Raw genomic sequence first — 19,021 nt, forward strand, 5'->3', positions numbered from 1 at the left:
TACCGTGCTGTTCTGGATGGGACATTGAAGATCTAGTTTTGTCCATGTTAATGCTGAGTTGCAAGGTCAATTATAAGTGAACCATGTTGATGCTTTTTTGGTTGGTGGTATGAGCTTAATTAGTCGAGCTGGACTCCGAGATAACGAGCGCCGGTGCTTGAGCTTTGGAATCTTTCCTATGCTTAAATTAGCAAAGGTGTGATAGTATAAAGGAAGAAGAAAGAGTATTTATACTTTATTTTTGAGTTTCTTGAAGCCTCGTAATCAATCCGTCTATGGGTGTGTACCACTAACTTTGGTGTGTCGATTTAACCAATGATTGTAAGAATTGAATTAAAGGTTGAAGTAGTTGAACCTTGATTCTTGATTCAATTAATTTAACTCTAATTTTTAATTTAATCAGTCTTAGACTTACTGTTTTATATGAATTGAAGTTTGCTTTTGTAAATATCTATATATGTATATACACCAAACTAGACTGTGGGGATTGGAGTTTGGATCACATCACAAAATGGGCCCTTTGCCACTAAATTCACAATGGAAGATGCCACTTTGTTGAAGCCATAAAAAGAGTTCATGCCCATTGTGGCATATACGGGTTGTATCAGCCGACACATATTGTCCCAACTCCATTTTATATTAAATAATTTAAATTTCATTCTGATCAAATTTTTATTATGTTCTAGTCATATTGATTTGTATATTGAATTTTATAATTTATTATATTTCTATTTGGTTTGGACACGTAACATCATGAGAAGACACTTTAAAATTGTCCAAGGATGGTCCTTCGCTTCACAACACTTAACTCCTTAGTTGAAGATTACCTGGATGGCCTACCATCTTACAACGCCTGATGATCAGTCACCCAGGCACCACATTTATTAGGTCACTCGCTTTTAGCGAGAACACACTCCATTCGGAGAGGAGACCACTAAGGGAACACTAGGCGTAACAACCTCGCTCAGCCAAGGGAATTTCATAATAGTACCATGTATGAGAACGACCCACGTACGACAACCTTGCCACCTACCCAATAGCACGATCACCAGTACTTAGATTTGTCGGCAACGTGGCATCACTGAACATTGGATCTCCCCTCTATAAATACCCTTCAAGATAATGAGAAAAGCGGTCTCTTGGCATTTTAGCAACCCTAAACACTTTACAACGCTCAGTCTCCTTTGCTACCTTATCCTCTTCCTTACTTTTCTTTTATGGATTCGCAATACAAACCTAACAAATATTGTACAAACCTTAACCAGAATCCATTCCAGATTTGATTCCTTCACATGGAAAAAAAATGTTAATTGTGATAAAAATGAAAATGATATCGGTGAATAGACCTATTCAATGGTTAAATTATTTATCTAGTTCAATAGATTAGATTCACCATAGTTTAAGTTTACACAATGTGCATTTAAATGCATGTTGGTCCTGACTTGTATGAAACAATAGTTAAAACTCTTGTTAGATACTCATTTGACACAAATTCAAACCATGCAACCCCATCCCTTCCTCCTATATAAAAAAAAAACTTAAATTTAATTATAAAAATATATAATATCAGCATAAATATATTTTAATTTTTTTATATTAAATAAATAATAAATTTGAATTTTTAGAGCTAATAAGTCCAAAAACAAACATAGAAAAAGAGAATATAAAATTTGTAGGTCGATTAATAGAGGTGAATACATGCATATCATGAATATGTTCATGTCCCAACTATTTTTTTTGCAGAATTCCTTTGTATTTCATAATATATATATAACGTTTCCTTTGTATTTTTTTTTAAAAGATGCATTTTTGTATTTTCATCCTATTATAGTTGGTGCAATATTTTCCTATTTATACACTACTAATAATTTGCTTGATTGTTGGTAAGGATGCAATTTCAATCATAATAATTTTTATTAGTTTTAAAAATATAAAGAAATAATTACATGCATACTTTTTATATATATATTGAATATATTCATATTATATATTTTTTAATAAAATATTTTATATAATCTTATTAAAAATAACATTGTCAAATGATTTGATTAACCTGATGGGGGTTTAGGCAAAAATATAGATTCGAAAAATGAGCTTGGGCAAAAAAAAAGCCCATTTAGCAAATGCCTTGGGTAAGCTTTTTCGGTACTAAGCCCAAATTTGGGAAAACAAAAACTGTTGAGGTTTTGCTATCATTTTACTATTATATTGCTACTATTTTGTTGTTATTGTTTGGATATTATATAACTCTCGTTTACTGTTAATTTTGCTACTATTTTAGATGTATTTTCTTGTTAAGTTACACATATCTTAGTGTTATTTAAGTATAAAATATTTTAATATTTTAATTTCAATTTGTTGAGAAATATTTACTTTAATATTTTTAGTGTATTTGATGTATTATATTTTTTAAATTTATTTTTATATAAAAAATAATACAAAAAATTAATACGAAAGAGTTGGGCCATGCTCAAATTTTAATTTTTTTATTTGGATCAAAATTGAATAAAATTTTAGACCCATTTTAAACCAGGCTAAGCCCAAACCTATAAAACATATTTAAAATTTTTGTTACGGCCTGATTCGACCCATAATCACATCCAAATTTAACCTATAGATTAAAAATATATATTATTAGCATGGAATTATCATCCCTCATTTGTTTTATTATCTAACCATAAAAGATTTAGGGCATAATATATATATATATAATATATTCATTTTGCTAGGTCATTGTCAAAAGGGACATTATGTTTCCTTCAACAAAATATATGCAAAAGACAGAAACATACAATTAATAAGGTAAAAAAATAGGTGAAGGTTGTATTTAATTTTTTTAAAAACAGCACAATTGAATTAAAATTAAAATTGTATGTATATATTAAAACAATAATTAAGTTATATATATATTTGCACTAAATTAAAATTTATGTATTAAATTACACATTATACTCAAATTTATGTATAATTTTGATATTTATTCGATATTTATTCATTATTCCTGTATATCTTTATTAGTGAACGGACTTGGTAAGTCCCTCTATTATAAGAATTGAATCAAATTAGCCTCTCTATTATAAAGGATAAAAAGGTAACATTTACGGTTTAAAAAATGAGTGACTGGACTTGGCATGTCCTTCTGTTATAAAGATCAAATCAAATTAATCTCTTTATTATCAAATAGATTAATTTAGTCATTATACTATTAAAAATAATCAAATTTATCTAAATTTCAATGAAGTTAACATTTACCGTTCAAAAAATAGTCATTTACTGTTAACATAATTAATATTTGAATTTTTTTTTATGGTTTTACAAAAGAATTATTTGGAGTTAAACATTATTTTTATTTTTATTTATTTATAGATAGAATTATAATATAAAGATTAAATTAATAAATTTAATGATAGAGGTACTAATTCCAATAAACACCAAACTACCATACAGCAAAGCTCGATCTGTTTATTGCCGTAGATTCTTCATTATCAATTTATCATCCCATAACCTAACAGCGTTGCCGTTAATCGCCGTTAAATCCTGATAACGGTACCAACCCCTTTCCCCTTTTCTCACTCTCAAGACTCTTTCCCAACTATCCCACCACTCCCCGCCGCAACTCCGTCCCGTCACCGTCATTTCGCTGTCGACGTCGTCGCTCTCTCCTCCACAGTAAACGCTCAACTTGAACTTCTCTCCTTTAGTTGTCGACACTCTAATATCATCGCAAACTGACGGCGAACCACTGATCGTTCCCGTAACGACGGCTGGAGCCGAAACCAGAGCTGATGGAAAAAGGGTCTGCTTTGGGTCATCTCCGGCACGATCGATTATGGACGTAGACCACGGTTTCAGGTTGGGTTTGGTAACGGAACGTGACGAGGAGGCGACGCCGGCGGCTCTGATCCTCCAAAAACTAATGGCAGCGGTGATAGCGGCGACCCACGTCCATACATTGTTAACAATGGTGAAAATCCCGAAACTTATACAGTTGAATGCTAAAGCTTCGAACCCAGAATCCAACAGCTGTTCCATCTTTCTTGGTTCGGTTCTGCTTTTGTTTGTGGATTGTAATGGAAAATTAATGTCGGATCTATACATATATAGTGTGTATATATGTGGTTAGAATATGCCGTTAGTACTTGTATAAAAATTGAGATTTTAAAATTTTCATATTAAATCCTTCTACTTTTTTAAAATTAAAAATTATACCTCCCTTTTGTAGTTTCTGATAAAAATTATCTACTTAATATATTTATTTTTCATCTCTCATATGCCACATCACATAAGAGTAATCTAATCAATATACTAAATTAATAAATTTTGACGGAAAATCCTTACAAATTTAATTATTGGATAGGGATTTTTAAATAAAAAGAGATAAACTACACTCAAGGTCACTAAATTATTCATAAGTTTACGTTTCGATCATTCAACTTCAAAACTTATAGAATAGTCATTGAACTATTTGAAAGTTTTTATTTAAGTCACTCAGCTATTGAGATTTTTTTAAAGTCCAATTAGTAAACTTGAAGCGATGATTCTACTATTGATACGATGGTATAGGGATTAAATCTCATATTTTTTAAAAGTATATGGACTAAAAACAAATTTTAACTTATATATGTCATACGGTATGGCTGAGGGTGAGAGATAGGGGGGGAACGTCGCTGTGGGGTGACGATAAGACACGTGGCAATAGATAAATGGTCTGTCTGTTAAAGAATTCACTGCGTTACGTTTACCTTGCGTGCTTAATTGTGGGATTGGGAGATTAGCAGAATTTCGTGGGTAACTAACTATTTTGTTTAATAATTTATATTTATATTTTTGGGTTTCTAGAAACATTTCATGTCTTTAAGTTTTCAAGTTATTATTGCTGAAAAAGAAATGAAGGATAGGTAAAAAATTAAATTAAATTTAAAATTTATTATTTTAATTATATTTGAGTTACACTATCTCAATTAAATTTAAAATTGACCTCGATCGAATTCTTAAATGAAGGATAAATTTCTCTCAAATATTTTTCTCTATCGACAAAGTTTGAACTTGAAACATTGCTTAATAAGCGTCAAACGCTTCATTCATTGCTCGATTCAATAGGTGCATATAAGTTTAAGAAAGAAAACAAGCAAAATGAGTATCATATACATTCGAAGCATGGTTTTTAGAATTAAATCGGTGGTCGAACCGATTAGGTTATCGATTTTCAATTCGATTATAATTAAATATATTATTCAAAAGTTTCTAAGAAATATAAATAGATCATAAATTTTGGTTCAACCACCGGCTCAACTAATTTTTAATCTAGATCCAACTGACTTATATCAATTCGTGGGTTAGTACGTTCTCTCCCTTACTCGAGACTGGTATTCTGTACCAACTAGCCCATCCGGTTCAGTTCATTTGTTTTTTTGAAAATTATATATTCAATTAATTATATCAACAATTCTAGTCAGAATTAATTATTACAAGCACTTAATTGAATAATTCAACTCAACACGATTGGATCTCATTGACATAATGCTCGAAAGTTGAAAATACAAATGTATAGAATACAATGATTTACATCCATTCCGTCAAATGAATTAGTATTTATTACATGATATTTGAGTTTTTAAATTTCCCAAGAGAGTCTCATATTAACTTTTTTTTTTATTTTTTATTTTGAATAAATTATCCAGTTGGTCACTCATATTAACTTATAATAACAACCAATCATTCGATTTTAATTTAATTGACATAACCAAATTAACTTAAATTTGACAAATTAAATCGGTTAACCGAATTTCCCCTTTTATTTGAAATAAATTAAAATAATATATATTATATTTAAAATATAATAGACTTGATAATCAACCTACTTAATCATTTAACCTTACTTTTATCTAGTTAAACTAGTATAATTGATCTAACCAATATCGAATAAACTAAAATTTTCAATAAAATCAAATTTAATCGACTTTTACTCACTTAATATATGCCACACTCTCAACTTTACTTATAAAATCTAAACACACCAATATTGTATCCCAAATGATATTTCTTTGTAAATTTTCGAGTTTTTTTAATTTAAATCAAATTTATTTCTGAATTTTGAAATTTGATTTTAGGCCTCAATTCTATTTTGGGATTTAAAAAATTATTATTTATTTTCTCAAACTATCAAAATACATTTAGCAATACTAATTCTTAAAAAAGTAAAAATTAAAATTTTGAAAACAATATTATTAAAAGGGATAATCACGAACCTTTGATACGAATTATAAAATAAATAAAAAGATAAATCTCCAATATGGTGGGATTATTATCATGATCATCGTCAAAGTATGCTATTATTTTATCAGAAAACTGCAACGATAACTGAACTTTTATCATCAACATTGTTCTCAACAAAAAATGAAAAAAGAAAAATAGAAAATGTTTATATCTCAATGCTATTAGATTTTATATTTACAGTTACTCAGAACTCAATTTGAGTCTCTAAGTACATATAATATATTTATATTCAAATATATATTATATCTAAGGACACAAATATTTTAGAAAAAAAACGATTTATCCTATTAACATAGATTATAGTTATGAATACCATGTATGTATGTATATATTTATTTATATATATCAGCTATATTTATTTGAATATATATAGTTACAAAAAACGAATAATAGGTTGACTGGCATCTATTTACTCCATTAATGGAATTAGATAATGCCTCAGAAATATTCTTTGTGGAATTCAAATCTCGTTGATGTCAGGTGACTCAATTCCACTGAGAGTTTCTTCAATTCTTTTGCCAACACTGGCATTCCACAGTAGAACACACCTGCAGTTTTTAACCATTACAATTTTTATTAATCACCCCGTTTCTTGAAAAATTATTCCGATCAATTCAAAATCAAATTTTAATCATAAATAGTAAATAGTTTTCTAACATGTTCAACTCTAACTCAAAAGGACTACAAGTAAATTGAAATTACTTACATTCGAAATCAGGGTGAAGCTAGAATATTATTTTAAGGGCTAAAGATGAATTATAAATTCTGGTAGGTTAAAGAGTAATTTTATTATTATACTAACCTGTAATTTCATAAATTTTGAAGGGGTCAAAAGGAAAATTTATCATTTTTGTGACCAAGTGTTAAGACCACTATTTGCCCTTGTCTATGTCCTAACTCGAAGCGATTAGAATTCGAAAAGATCTAACCTAAAAGACTAATTCTCACCCAGGAAGGAGGGAATGGGTAGATGAGGGCCTTGGCCCCTAAGATGAGAAATTGTTGCTCTAGACCCAAACTTCATAAAATCTTAAATTAATATACTGTAAAATTATTATTTGGCCCCTAAAGTGTTAGAGTTTCGATTTAATCATTTTGAAAATCAATATAAGCCAATACAAAAGTGAAATTGCGTTTTAGCTCTCTTACAAACATATAATTTAGTTTGAACCCATTAAAAAAAATTCTAACTTTACCCCTATCTCAAACTTAAATCACATAAACCTAAAATTACTCAAACCGAAATTAATCCATATCAAAAGCTAGTCCTATAAGCATGTTCTTGATTGAAATCAAAAGTCTTCAATCTTCCTTTCTTTCTTTCTTTTGATTCTAAGCTATTAATTCGATTAAACATGACAGCTGTGACTTAAGCTGAAATGTCGTAAGCACATATATATATATTTATATATATTCTTCATAAATTGATTGCGTACAGCCTTTTGATGGCTTTACTTTTTAATGTTCATGTAGTAGGTTGAAATGAATAGGAGCCAATTATGAGCAGTCTCGTTGGCAGAATCTAAATCTCATTTCTCACTTTCAGATCCTTTTTAAAATATATATATATATGTCTCTTTGATTAATAATTTAATACTTTTTTTTTTGTTTATTTGGTTAGAAATGTATTTACCTACTGTGGCATGAGGATGTTTTGAAGCTATTTTTCTGAAGACTTCTTTCCAGTTGGGCCTTGCAAAATGAGTCCTTACCTGTGAAGCAAATCATTAAATATCCAAAAGGGTTAGAAAGAAATATACTAATAGGAATTTTTAATGGCTGTTTGGTAGGTGAGAAAAGGATATGCCAAGAAAATTTTTTATATAGATGTTGACAATGAAGAGAATGACATGCTCTGCACATTTTCAGTCATCTACTCTCTTAATTACTAAAATCCATATTATATGAAGATTTCACATGATCTAACAACTGATAACATTAAATAAATAGTAATGGAAAATGACTTTTTTGGGAGTATGTTTATGATGTTTATCATTTTTTTAAGTTATCTAGGTAATGAGAACAGAAAAATCTTACTCTGGTTCCTGATAAGATGTCAACACCATGTTTAGCATGATTTAAAGCTTGGACCATTGTTATCAAGGTTGATCTTGCATCTCCTTCTTCATAAACACTTGTAAGGTAGTTGTGCAGCTCAATTTGACCCTGTTTTTCAAAGATTAAAAATAACAAGGATTAGGTTATTTATTTACTACTGGAAGCTTATTCAAATAATGGCAGATTATTTACTTTGTGATCCATTTCTGCAACTTCATCCATTACTCCTTTAAACCATTCAAAGGAACCTGATTCCCTTGTGACCCAATAGAAGTAAGCATTTCGAGTCCTCGGCGGTGACTTCTTTTTTCCGCCGATAGTCAAACTTGAATTCGCGGTGTAATTCGAAGATGCAAGACTGTTCCAACTATCATCTGATCTACTCATTTCTGTGGCTAAATCCTATACCATCAAATTCCCATTATGAAATGAAAAGTAAATGATTATAAAATTTATGCTGAAAATCGTCTTGTAGCAAGTGGCTTGAATGTATATACCATTTGATCTTCTGGTCTTGAATTGTTTAAAAGATCTCTAAGGATGCTAATGAAAGGGGTAGCTCCAATTCCTAGTCCCACAAGGAGTAGAACATCATAGTTCCTGTAGTCTTGTGCTGGAGCCCCATATGGACCGTCGACGAGTAACTTAGGTTGGCTGCACCGATGAAGCATATTGCGTTAAATACTTGCCGGTTCCGTAGTGTAATTTGAATATAAGAAGTATATATTCTTACCAGTTATTATCAATGTATCCAGGGCCACCGAATCTCGCTCGGCCTATAACGAACGGTGAGTCGTTAACTTCGGTGAAAACTCGTTTAAGTTCCTTAGTCCAGTCTCCAACTGTTCTGATATGAACACTAAGATACTCATCTCCTGGTGCAGAAGTTATAGAAAATGGGTGCCTGCAAAAAAAAAAAAAAAAAGAACAAATGATGTTCCAAAACACAAGACACCCTAAATAGTAAACCCTAAACCCCAAAATCATACTTACCATTCAAATGGGGAGATTGATGGGCACTGCAGAAATATGTACTGCCCACTTTTGTACTTGAATCCTTGCGGTTTCGACATAACCATGCTGAAGACATCTCCTGGTAGTACTGAGACCTGTGCATTGAGCTCAAATGATTAAGAGTTTAGCTAAACAATAGAAGAGTAAAGAGAAGAATTTGATAAAATTACCTTGAATATTTTTACTGAATAATGTTCTGCTCTACATGCTCTTACAGTACGTTCTCCCATGTAAAGCAGCAATGGAACAGCTATGTACATCCATGTCTGCAAACGCAAACATTTTTAGTACGTAGCAAGTTGGTATGTTACTCTCTGTCATTGTCTGAAATTTTGAAGTTCTTACCGATCTCTGGTACCACTGGTGAGACAAATACAAGAATGTTCCATGGATAACCAGCAAAATGTAGACAAGGCCAAGAAGATGATGAGAATACCAGAAAGCATTGAAGCCTGTCAATCTATTGAAAGGTGCAGGGAATCTCAAGATGTTTCTTCGGAAGTGGCTTGTTGCTAATATAAACGCAATGGCCATGAAAATCACCATAGCTATCCCCGTAATGCCTAGAATACCGATCAAAAGTTCCAGGTATGTCGGTCGTTTGCCGTGACTAAAATCAGATGCTATGAGAGCAAATTTCTCAGATGGAGCATTAGTTAAACGGATGAAATCACATGCCAAATGACTTCCACCATGAACCAACACTCCAATAGCTATTGCACATGCAATTGTCTGTAAATTAAGGGAGTAAAATCATTGAGGTTTACATTTTTACAAACTTCATTTAAATAAAAGCCCTTTTTTTTTGTTCTTACCTTGTGAATATTAATGCTGTCATCAAAAGGTACAAAGGATCTTGCTTTAGTGGAACGAAGCCAAGTCAATGTGTTGCGACAAACCGGTAAAAGAATCAAAGCCATGTTGAGCTTGAGTGTCTCGGCAGACCCTTTGGCAGTACATAAGCAATACCCCATAACTTGAAATGCTGCCCTGTTTTTGTATTGCATGAATTTCCAAACAAAAAGGGTAGCCATTGCCATAATCCAAAGCAACAAGATCCATCCCCTTCGCCAGTTTTCTAGTAGCAAGCACCGGAGTTTAAAGCACATTCTTCGGAACATGCTTTTGGGTCTAACGGAACTTAAGTTTTGACTCCAACCAACACTTGCTGTGCTAAGTGGTCTACTGTAGTTCATGTATGTATCCCTTTGCAGGAGTAACGTTTCCAATTGCCATAACTGAAATCAACCCAAATTGACATGCAACATCCTATTTAATTCCCCCAAATAATTTTTGGGTTAAAATTTGATTTTGGTCCCTTTACTATTCTCAAATTTGAGATTTAATTCTTATATTTTAATTTATCATAATTTAATCTCTCTAATTATATAATATAATTAGTTAATCCAGGTAGTTTAGACCGTAACTATTCCAGCTACAATGCTGATATGAACTTTTTCATAAAAACATCTCTTTCAACTCATAAAAAAATATCTATATCACTATTTTAACCGGAATAGTTAATGATGCTTAACTGTTTGGACTAACAAATAATATTATAAAACTAAACTAATGAAATAATGTCAAATTAAAATACAGAAATTAAATCCTAAATTTGAGCATATTAGAAGGACCAAAACATAATTTGACTTTTTTTTGTTTAAAACAAGCAAAGCAATTTACCTCAATGTACCCAAAATTCTCAGGATCCAATTCTTCCATGATTAGTGATGCATACTCTTCAGCTTGTTCTTTTAGCTTGGATAGCTTGTTGGCTGAAGCACTAAGCATTATAAGCTGCATTTTGAATATATATATATAATTTAAAAAAATCAGCAACAACAAAAAAGATAAATGACATTGCAATATTTAAGTCAATTTTGAAAGTAATTGCATTTTGGGCATTTTTACACAATTCATAATTATTTGGTACATTTTTTTAAAAATTCTACAATGGATAAAAATTACCATAAATACTTGACAAATATTTAAAGAATAGAAAAAAATAAATAAATGAGCAGACAAATCATCTATAATCAATAATCATTTTATTACCTCTTGTACTTCTTCCCTTGTGACTCTTCCATCTTCATTGCTATCAGCCCTGCAAATTTATTTTCATCAAAATACAATTATAAAAGAGCAAAGTAAAATAAAATAAAATAAAATAAACGCAGCATTTTAACTCTTGTCGAGTTCCCACAAAACATAGACCATAAAGCAACCTCGTCCAACTGGGCCATAAGCCGTCAGCTTTTTTATTCAGTGGGCAAGAAATCAGGTGCTTCACGTAACAACTTAAAATTACTGCTTTCAACCAATCAATTCAAAGATCAAAATCGTTTTTTGCCGATCAAAACTTTCGATCGTCAGCGTTGTTTTTAGCGGCAAAAGATCGTTTAAAAAAAAGATAAAATAAAGAGAGAAAAAAAACTAACATGTCGAAGAAAATCTGAAGACGCGCGTCGAAACTCTGATCTGAAATCTGTGACCAGAAATCATGAAGCTCCTCTTTTGTTATTTTCTCGATTCTTTGTCGTCTTCGTCTTGCTAATGCATCGAATATGCCTACTGCGAATTCCTTTGAATCCACCATACCTATGAAAAAAGAAAAAGAATTATTTTCTTCGCTGCCAAACAGAGTATTGGATGACAAAAGAAAATAAAGATTTTCTTAGTTGCCAAACAGAGTATCGGGGACTTGATAGTACGGACCTATACATTCACCGAAATCTTCTCTAGCAAGCAAACCGTCTTTGGCTAACGACTCGAACCTCGACTCAACTCGTTTCCACATCTCCACCGCGTCATTTTCGCCGGTGTTTTTACTGATGAACCTCAGCCCTTTCAAAGCTCGTTCGGCGCTGGATTTCGTTCGTTGAAGCTTAGCTTTGATTCTCCTCTCATCGCGAGCCGTAATCCTACGGTCTTGAATCTGATCAACCTCCGCCGCCGAAGATGAAGCTCTCGATGACGATCCCGATTTCAACCACGCGAACTTCCTCCGGATCCTCGACGTCGCCGATAAGCTTCTCGCTAAAATCCCCGACGAACCGTTAACGGAACCACCTTCCTTTTCTTCTGCACCAACCTGTTGTGGAGTCGTACTCGGCGTTACGCTGCAAAACACAATGGAATCATTCTCGAGCTCAAGCGTAACTTCAACTAAGTCTTGCTGGTTATTCCTCTGTAAACCGCTGAGAAAAATCGGCAACATTGCTCCACCAACTCCATATTCATCTCCTGCAAGATCATCAAAGTCTTCCGGCAATTCAAATGAATGGCTATAATTAGAAAGCTTGGAACTACTCCCTCCGAACGAATGAAACGACGCCGGCGACTTCATTAATCAAAAGGTACGTTCTCTTTCTTCTAAATAAAATTAAAATTGCTTTATTTTTTCTTCTTCTGATTTTCTTTTATGAAAAAACAAAAAACAATGGGGTGGGATTATTAATACAAAACAACAACAACAACAACAAGAGAAACACTTCTCAACCGATCAGTTAACACGATTTCAACGCTTTTGGGGAGATTAATCGTGTGCTTATTGCAGAGTAGTTGAGGTTTTGCCAAACAATTTTTTTGAAAAAAAAATTATTCCCTCATTAATATGACAAATAATTAAAAAAAATTAATTATATTTACTAGTCGGGTAGTGAGGAAGGATAAGAAAAGAGACTTGGGTATATAATAACAAAGCGAAACGTAAACAAATAAAAATGAGTTTTTTTTATATTTATTTTTAATTTTAATTTTCTTTTCTTTTAAGGTGATGAGAGGTCAATGTGGAAGGTGAGAGTTTGGAATATATTTGGCGATTATTTTATGATCCAATTCTACCCTGTTTTTAGGAAGCGGCGGTCTGGTTTTTTTAAATGTTTTTTTGGTTACTTTTATTTTATTTTCTGGCTTTGTGATTTTGGTATCGCTTAATTATATTAGGTTAAATTTAAATTTAGGTTCTCAATTTAGAGCTTTTTCAATTATTATTGTTTAAATCAGATTAAATCGGTCAGTTGGATTAAGATACTAGTTTGAATAGAAGGATTAAATTGATTAATTTGTAAATCGCTTGAAACTAATTTTTCTAATGTTTTATGAATTTTTAATACTTTATTTAATTAAATAGGACAAAATTAACGGGACTAATTGAATCAATTTTGACTACCAATTCGATTTTGAAAACCTTGTTCCTAATTTTTTTTTTCATTTATAAAATTTGAATCCTAGATCTTACCTAGAAAAATCGAAATGATACCATTCAATCCAATAAATGTTTGTTGTATTTATTTTATTTATTAAGGAAGAAAAAAGTTTTATGAGTTTTTTTTATAAAAAAAAACATTTTTTGAATGTTATGGTTTAGATCACCATTTGGTTATTGGTGAAATCATTTTTTTTCATGGGGAGTAAATTGTTAAATAAGGTAATATATAATTTTATATAATGTCAATCACGTGAGTGAAGTCATGAAATCTTTTAGAGGTTCACGATTAAATCATAAAATTTTTAAAAGGTTAAAATGTAATTTTATCATATATTATTTTATAATTCATAAATTTTAAGGGACTAAATAATTTTTTTTTCATATATACAAATTTATCGTAAAAAAAAAAACTCATTTTGGCCTCTCGACGTAACCTTTGGTAGTGAATTAGAGTATGACATTAATTTCTTTTAAAAACATCATATACTATTAATATAAATATAATAATGGTAGAGAATTTTAGAAAAGTGAAAAATCATGTGAATATCTTTTTAGTTGTTCTAATTTAGATGCTCTTTGTAGAGAAATCATGCAAACTGGTATTAATATTATTATTAATGTATAAGTCAATGTTAATTATTAACATATTATAATAACATTCTAAATTATTAGATGGTTCAACTTATCTTAATCCATAATCATAGTAATATTGCAATCATTAACATTATCTCATACTAATTAATCAAATTACTGCTTATATATATATTTTCATATCTGGTTGAATCTTAGTTCGATTAATATGAATATTATCGTCAATATAAGACATGTTGTGGGGTTGGAGAAGGGGGCTATAAATAGTTCTTAGTATTATGTCAAAAAAATAAAATTATTAAAAAGAATAATGAGTTAAATCTCTATTTATATTTTTAAAAAATATATATAAATACCAATTATTAGATCTTAAGGAAAAAATAAAACAATTTCTGTAAACCTAAAGTGAGAGCATACTGCTTTTTGGGTCTGCATGATGAGAAAAAAAAACCATATAAACTATATAATTACAGCTGTTGATATAAAGGGAACAAATAAGATTTTAATAAATATAAAATAATCATAATCGATATAATAGTTGTCATGTTCGTGTTTCCCACTTTCTCAACTATATCAATCTAGAAAGAAAAAAACAACTGCTTTTTATTCTTTCATTTCTCATTATTTATCATCCATTTAATAATAAATAATGAAATATAGGGTTGGAAACTAATAATAATATCAATATTAATATTAATTCAATTAGGTTTAAAGTTAGCAGAGATAACAATGTTTAAAACTACTCATAATCTTTAAATAGGAGGATAATATGTGCTTTAGTGCACTTAAACTTACGTCCTTCTACATTGGTAAGAATACTAATACCAATCGAATTAAGATTCAATCGGCAACAGAATTAGAAATTTAAATTCCCTACAAGCTTGAAAAACATAAAAGAATACACGGCAGTGGCTATAAGTAGGCTTTAGTTTACCCCAAGGTAATTCCATTGTAAACTTTTTTCCTTTTTGTTCTTCGTCTAATTCATAATTTAGAAAGAATAAAGTTGATAGAATTCTGCTCAACATCTCTGTTAAAAGACAAAAGGTAATTTTACTTGTTTCATTTTGACACTCCATTATACATAAGTTTGACTTTTTCACCAAATTTCTTATATTTTTTCATATTGAGTTAGGCTCACCAAAAACACATCATCTAAAAGAATATAAAATACAAAATAATTTATGGTAAATTTACATTTTAATTTTTCTAATATAAAAAAATTCAATTTAATCCTTTCCGAAATTTCTAACATGGCGTAGATTAGTTGGTTGAGTATTCATTAGCACCTTTATAAGTACTAAACTTAGAGTATCACCAATAATTTTATTTGATAACCGATAACTAAGGAGTTGGCAAAAGCTTTGACCCCTTAAAAATAAGAATTTTTAATTTAGTCCCTTTAAAAATAATAAAATTATAAATTAATCTATGATAAAATTATACTTAATCCCCGTATGAAAAAAATCAATTTAATCATTAAAAAAATTATAAAATTACATTTTTAATATTTCATAAATTTTATAAGTCATATCCTAAAAAAAATTGACTTCCCCCTCAACCTCACAACAATATTACATTCAAATCTTCCGGCAAGAATGTATATAATATTTGTGTAATAGCATTGGATTTTGTCATGAAGGGCATGAAGTATTGGGAAAAAATATTAATAAGTTTTGTCAGAACTTTTTAAATAAAAAAATTAGAATTAGCTTAGATTTATACATCTATATATACTATATTGATGTCTTTGTCTAAATTTGGTGTAACAAATAAAAATATATAATGAATAATATGTATTTCAAAATTATATTGGTAACTTTTTAAATATATATATATTTTTAAAAAATGGTCTAAATTTTTTTCATTTCAAAATTTTCAATTATCCTATTTTTAAGGGATAAAACAACAATTAATCTATGAAATTGTTATTTTTTTTCAATTTTATCCCTAATTTTTTTGTCCATATTGTCCTAATATTTGACAACTTTTTCTTAATGGCGTGATGACTTGGCACACTGAGATTGTGCCGTATCATCACTTGGAAATTTAAAAAGTCCATAAAAATTATAATTTTTTTAAAAATAAGAATTTTAAAATATTTTAGTTGATGACACAGCATAATCTTAGAGTACCAAGTCATCATATATTAATGGAACCCAAATTCAAGGACCAAATTGATAAAAAAAATGACAAATTCCAAAACTAATGTAGACCCAAAAAAGTTCAATGACCAAAACGGAAAAAAGTTATCAAAGTCAGGGACTGAATGCTAATTTATCCATTTTATGTATTAAGAAATTGTTAATTTCATCCTCATTAAAAATGATGGCAGCCATCATTCTACTAACTATATAGATTTAAAAAGTTTGAATGAAGATGATGTAATAATATATTTTTTCCTTCTTTAAAATAAAATTTGTTGGATTGGAAGTTGGCAAAGAGCTATCAAATTTTGTAAGCCATTTCTAGAAGGCAGGGATCATGCAAACATTTTGTAGTACATATTGAAAGTATAGGCATATATGATTCGTGTACTTTTTAATGGCTACAACACAATTTGCTTGCTGCACCCACAATTCATATATTACACCAACTTTGCTTTCACTAAAGCATCATTCTTTCTTTTTCAAAATTGTAATCTTTTTCTTGAATTAATGGGTTGTTGTATTATGAGCATTCAATCAACCTTCTAACATAGAGTTGTTCCATATATATATATATATATATATCAGAATTTGATAGTATCGGATTTGAACATATATTATACACGGATTTAGGGGTTTGATGTGGTTTTAGCCTTTCAGAAATGAAAAATTATATATGTTTATGAAATCACAAGTCTGTATAATGATAAAATTGTAATTTGATCTCTCAATATTTTATTATTTATTCATGATTCCCTAAAATAATTTTATGACGTGACATTTATTTAAATGATCTATTGTATGTATAAGACATAGTAATTTGAATAATATAAAAATAGGGTTAATTGTATCATGCATTCTCAGATCATGGTTAAATTTTAAATTGGGTCTTAAGCTTCAAGGCGTTTTAATTGATTCTTTAAAGTATAAATATTGTATAAACCATTGTCCTTTCGTTAAGCTTAGTCAGTATAGATTTGACATTTTGTATATCTAAAACATATGGATAGAATTTTAAACACGAATAACTCGGATCCAACATGTTAAAGATGTTCTATTTTATTTCACACATTAGATTCAAATTTGTCCTTGCAATATATATAATATATATATTTAGAGTTTGATCTACATATTTTTAAATATGCTCAACGACATATCTAAGCGAACATTTAACATCCAAACTGATGATTAAATTCACGAAAGGATCTAATTGATATAATATTAATACTTCAAAGACTCAATTAAAATATTTATTTATTCACTTTTTCTTTTATTTTATTTAGAATTGCTATGATGTTCACTATTACCAACCATTACCCAACTACCCGACTACGACCGACCCGATCCTCTTCACTCTAATAGTAATAGTCTGTATACTTCACTTACGTGGGTCCGTGTGTGGAGGGTTCGCATCTCCGTATGGATTCGCACATGGGGTGTTCGCATCATCATGCAAACGAACCCATCTCTGGAGAACACATGTTAATTTTAGAATAGAATACGAATTGGTATGCATATAGACCTACCTAGAACATCACATTAAAGGGATCATATCATATAAATAGAAAAATCAGCCTCTTTAATACACAAACACACAAAAACATGGTTTTTTTAGCATCTATAACTCCCATATATAGAATAAATAAATAGGGAGTTAAGTGGATTTTTTTTTCCAAAGGAGTTAAGTGAAAGTGAAATTAGATGTTGTCCACGTTCCAATTTATGTATGGTTAAATTTAAGAAGAAGAAAAAAAGGCCCAAAAACTTAAAATGTAGGTTAAGTTTAATTTCAATCTAGTACAAAAGGGTTTTCATGCAATTTAATTTGCTTTTATCATACATTAGTTGAGATGTAAAATTCATGTTTTCTCTCCTCCAAACCCTAAGAAAACTTTATAAATTAAATACAAAAGTACTGCTACTATTTGAAGGGGGAAGTCCCTATATTTTGGGGGGGGGTGACAGGTGTGACAGAGACACAACATGCATTAATTGTGAACTTTAATCCATTAATTAGTAATTAATATTTTGCAAATATACTAGCCTAAGTATTGATAATTAGTGATGGTTTAAGAGGAGTAATCATTTACATTATTGCAGTATTTGCATGCATCAACCATTAACAATTTTTTTTAATTACAATAATAGGATAAAACTCAAACAACAAACGCAATTAACACAATTCGGATTCAAGCCACACTTGAGACGATAAAATGAGCCTTTAAACTTTAATTAACATAGCTTTTGTTTATTTATTTATTTTCTTTGTACATTTAATGATTTGAGGGTGGGACATATGGATGTTAAGTTTTAAACTCAAATTACATATAAGGTCATTAAATTATTAGTAAGTTTATGTTTTGGTTATTAATTTTGAAAGTTATAAAATAGTCACTGAAGTATTTAAAAATTTTCATTTAACTCACTGGACTGTTAAAATCGTTGTGTGTGACGTTCTTTGTTTATATAGCCTACATTGAAAGCTCTCATTATTCTCTTCTATAGTTTAATTTTTTCATGAAACAACTTTGAATGCCACAAATCTGCAAACCAAATTCCAAATAGATTTCTTCTCCAATCTTTGACATTGATCGTTAGATCAACTTGGATCTAAGGCATGTTCTTCTGTTCATCAATGAATACTGATTCATTGTACCGATCGTTAAATCGTCGCTTGGAGCTCACTAGCCAAACTTAAAATTTTAACAATCCAATAACTTAATTA

At 30.0% G+C, this 19,021-nt stretch overlaps 2 protein-coding genes across 2 annotated transcripts; both read right to left on the reverse strand.

The window, feature by feature from the left end:
• Positions 1-3,462: 3,462 nt before the first annotated feature.
• LOC107929900 (uncharacterized) lies at positions 3,463-4,032 on the reverse strand. Its single transcript, XM_041118047.1, has one exon. The coding sequence runs from the start codon at positions 4,030-4,032 to the stop codon at positions 3,463-3,465; it is 570 nt and encodes a 189-aa protein (XP_040973981.1).
• A 2,365-nt stretch (positions 4,033-6,397) lies between these two features.
• LOC107929888 (respiratory burst oxidase homolog protein E) lies at positions 6,398-13,000 on the reverse strand. The gene is made up of 14 exons (XM_016861422.2): positions 12,064-13,000; positions 11,787-11,946; positions 11,404-11,452; positions 11,032-11,145; positions 10,164-10,586; positions 9,694-10,080; positions 9,519-9,614; positions 9,328-9,443; positions 9,068-9,238; positions 8,832-8,988; positions 8,527-8,736; positions 8,314-8,442; positions 7,910-7,988; positions 6,398-6,824 (listed from the first exon to the last, which is right to left on the reverse strand). Exons 1-14 carry the CDS (start codon positions 12,692-12,694, stop codon positions 6,715-6,717), a joined length of 2,832 nt encoding a protein of 943 aa, XP_016716911.2. The 5' UTR covers positions 12,695-13,000; the 3' UTR covers positions 6,398-6,714.
• Positions 13,001-19,021: the final 6,021 nt, after the last annotated feature.

The sequence above is a fragment of the Gossypium hirsutum genome, chromosome A07 (genome assembly GCF_007990345.1).
Source record: "Gossypium hirsutum isolate 1008001.06 chromosome A07, Gossypium_hirsutum_v2.1, whole genome shotgun sequence".
In the NCBI taxonomy this organism is placed as follows: Eukaryota; Viridiplantae; Streptophyta; class Magnoliopsida; order Malvales; family Malvaceae; genus Gossypium; species Gossypium hirsutum.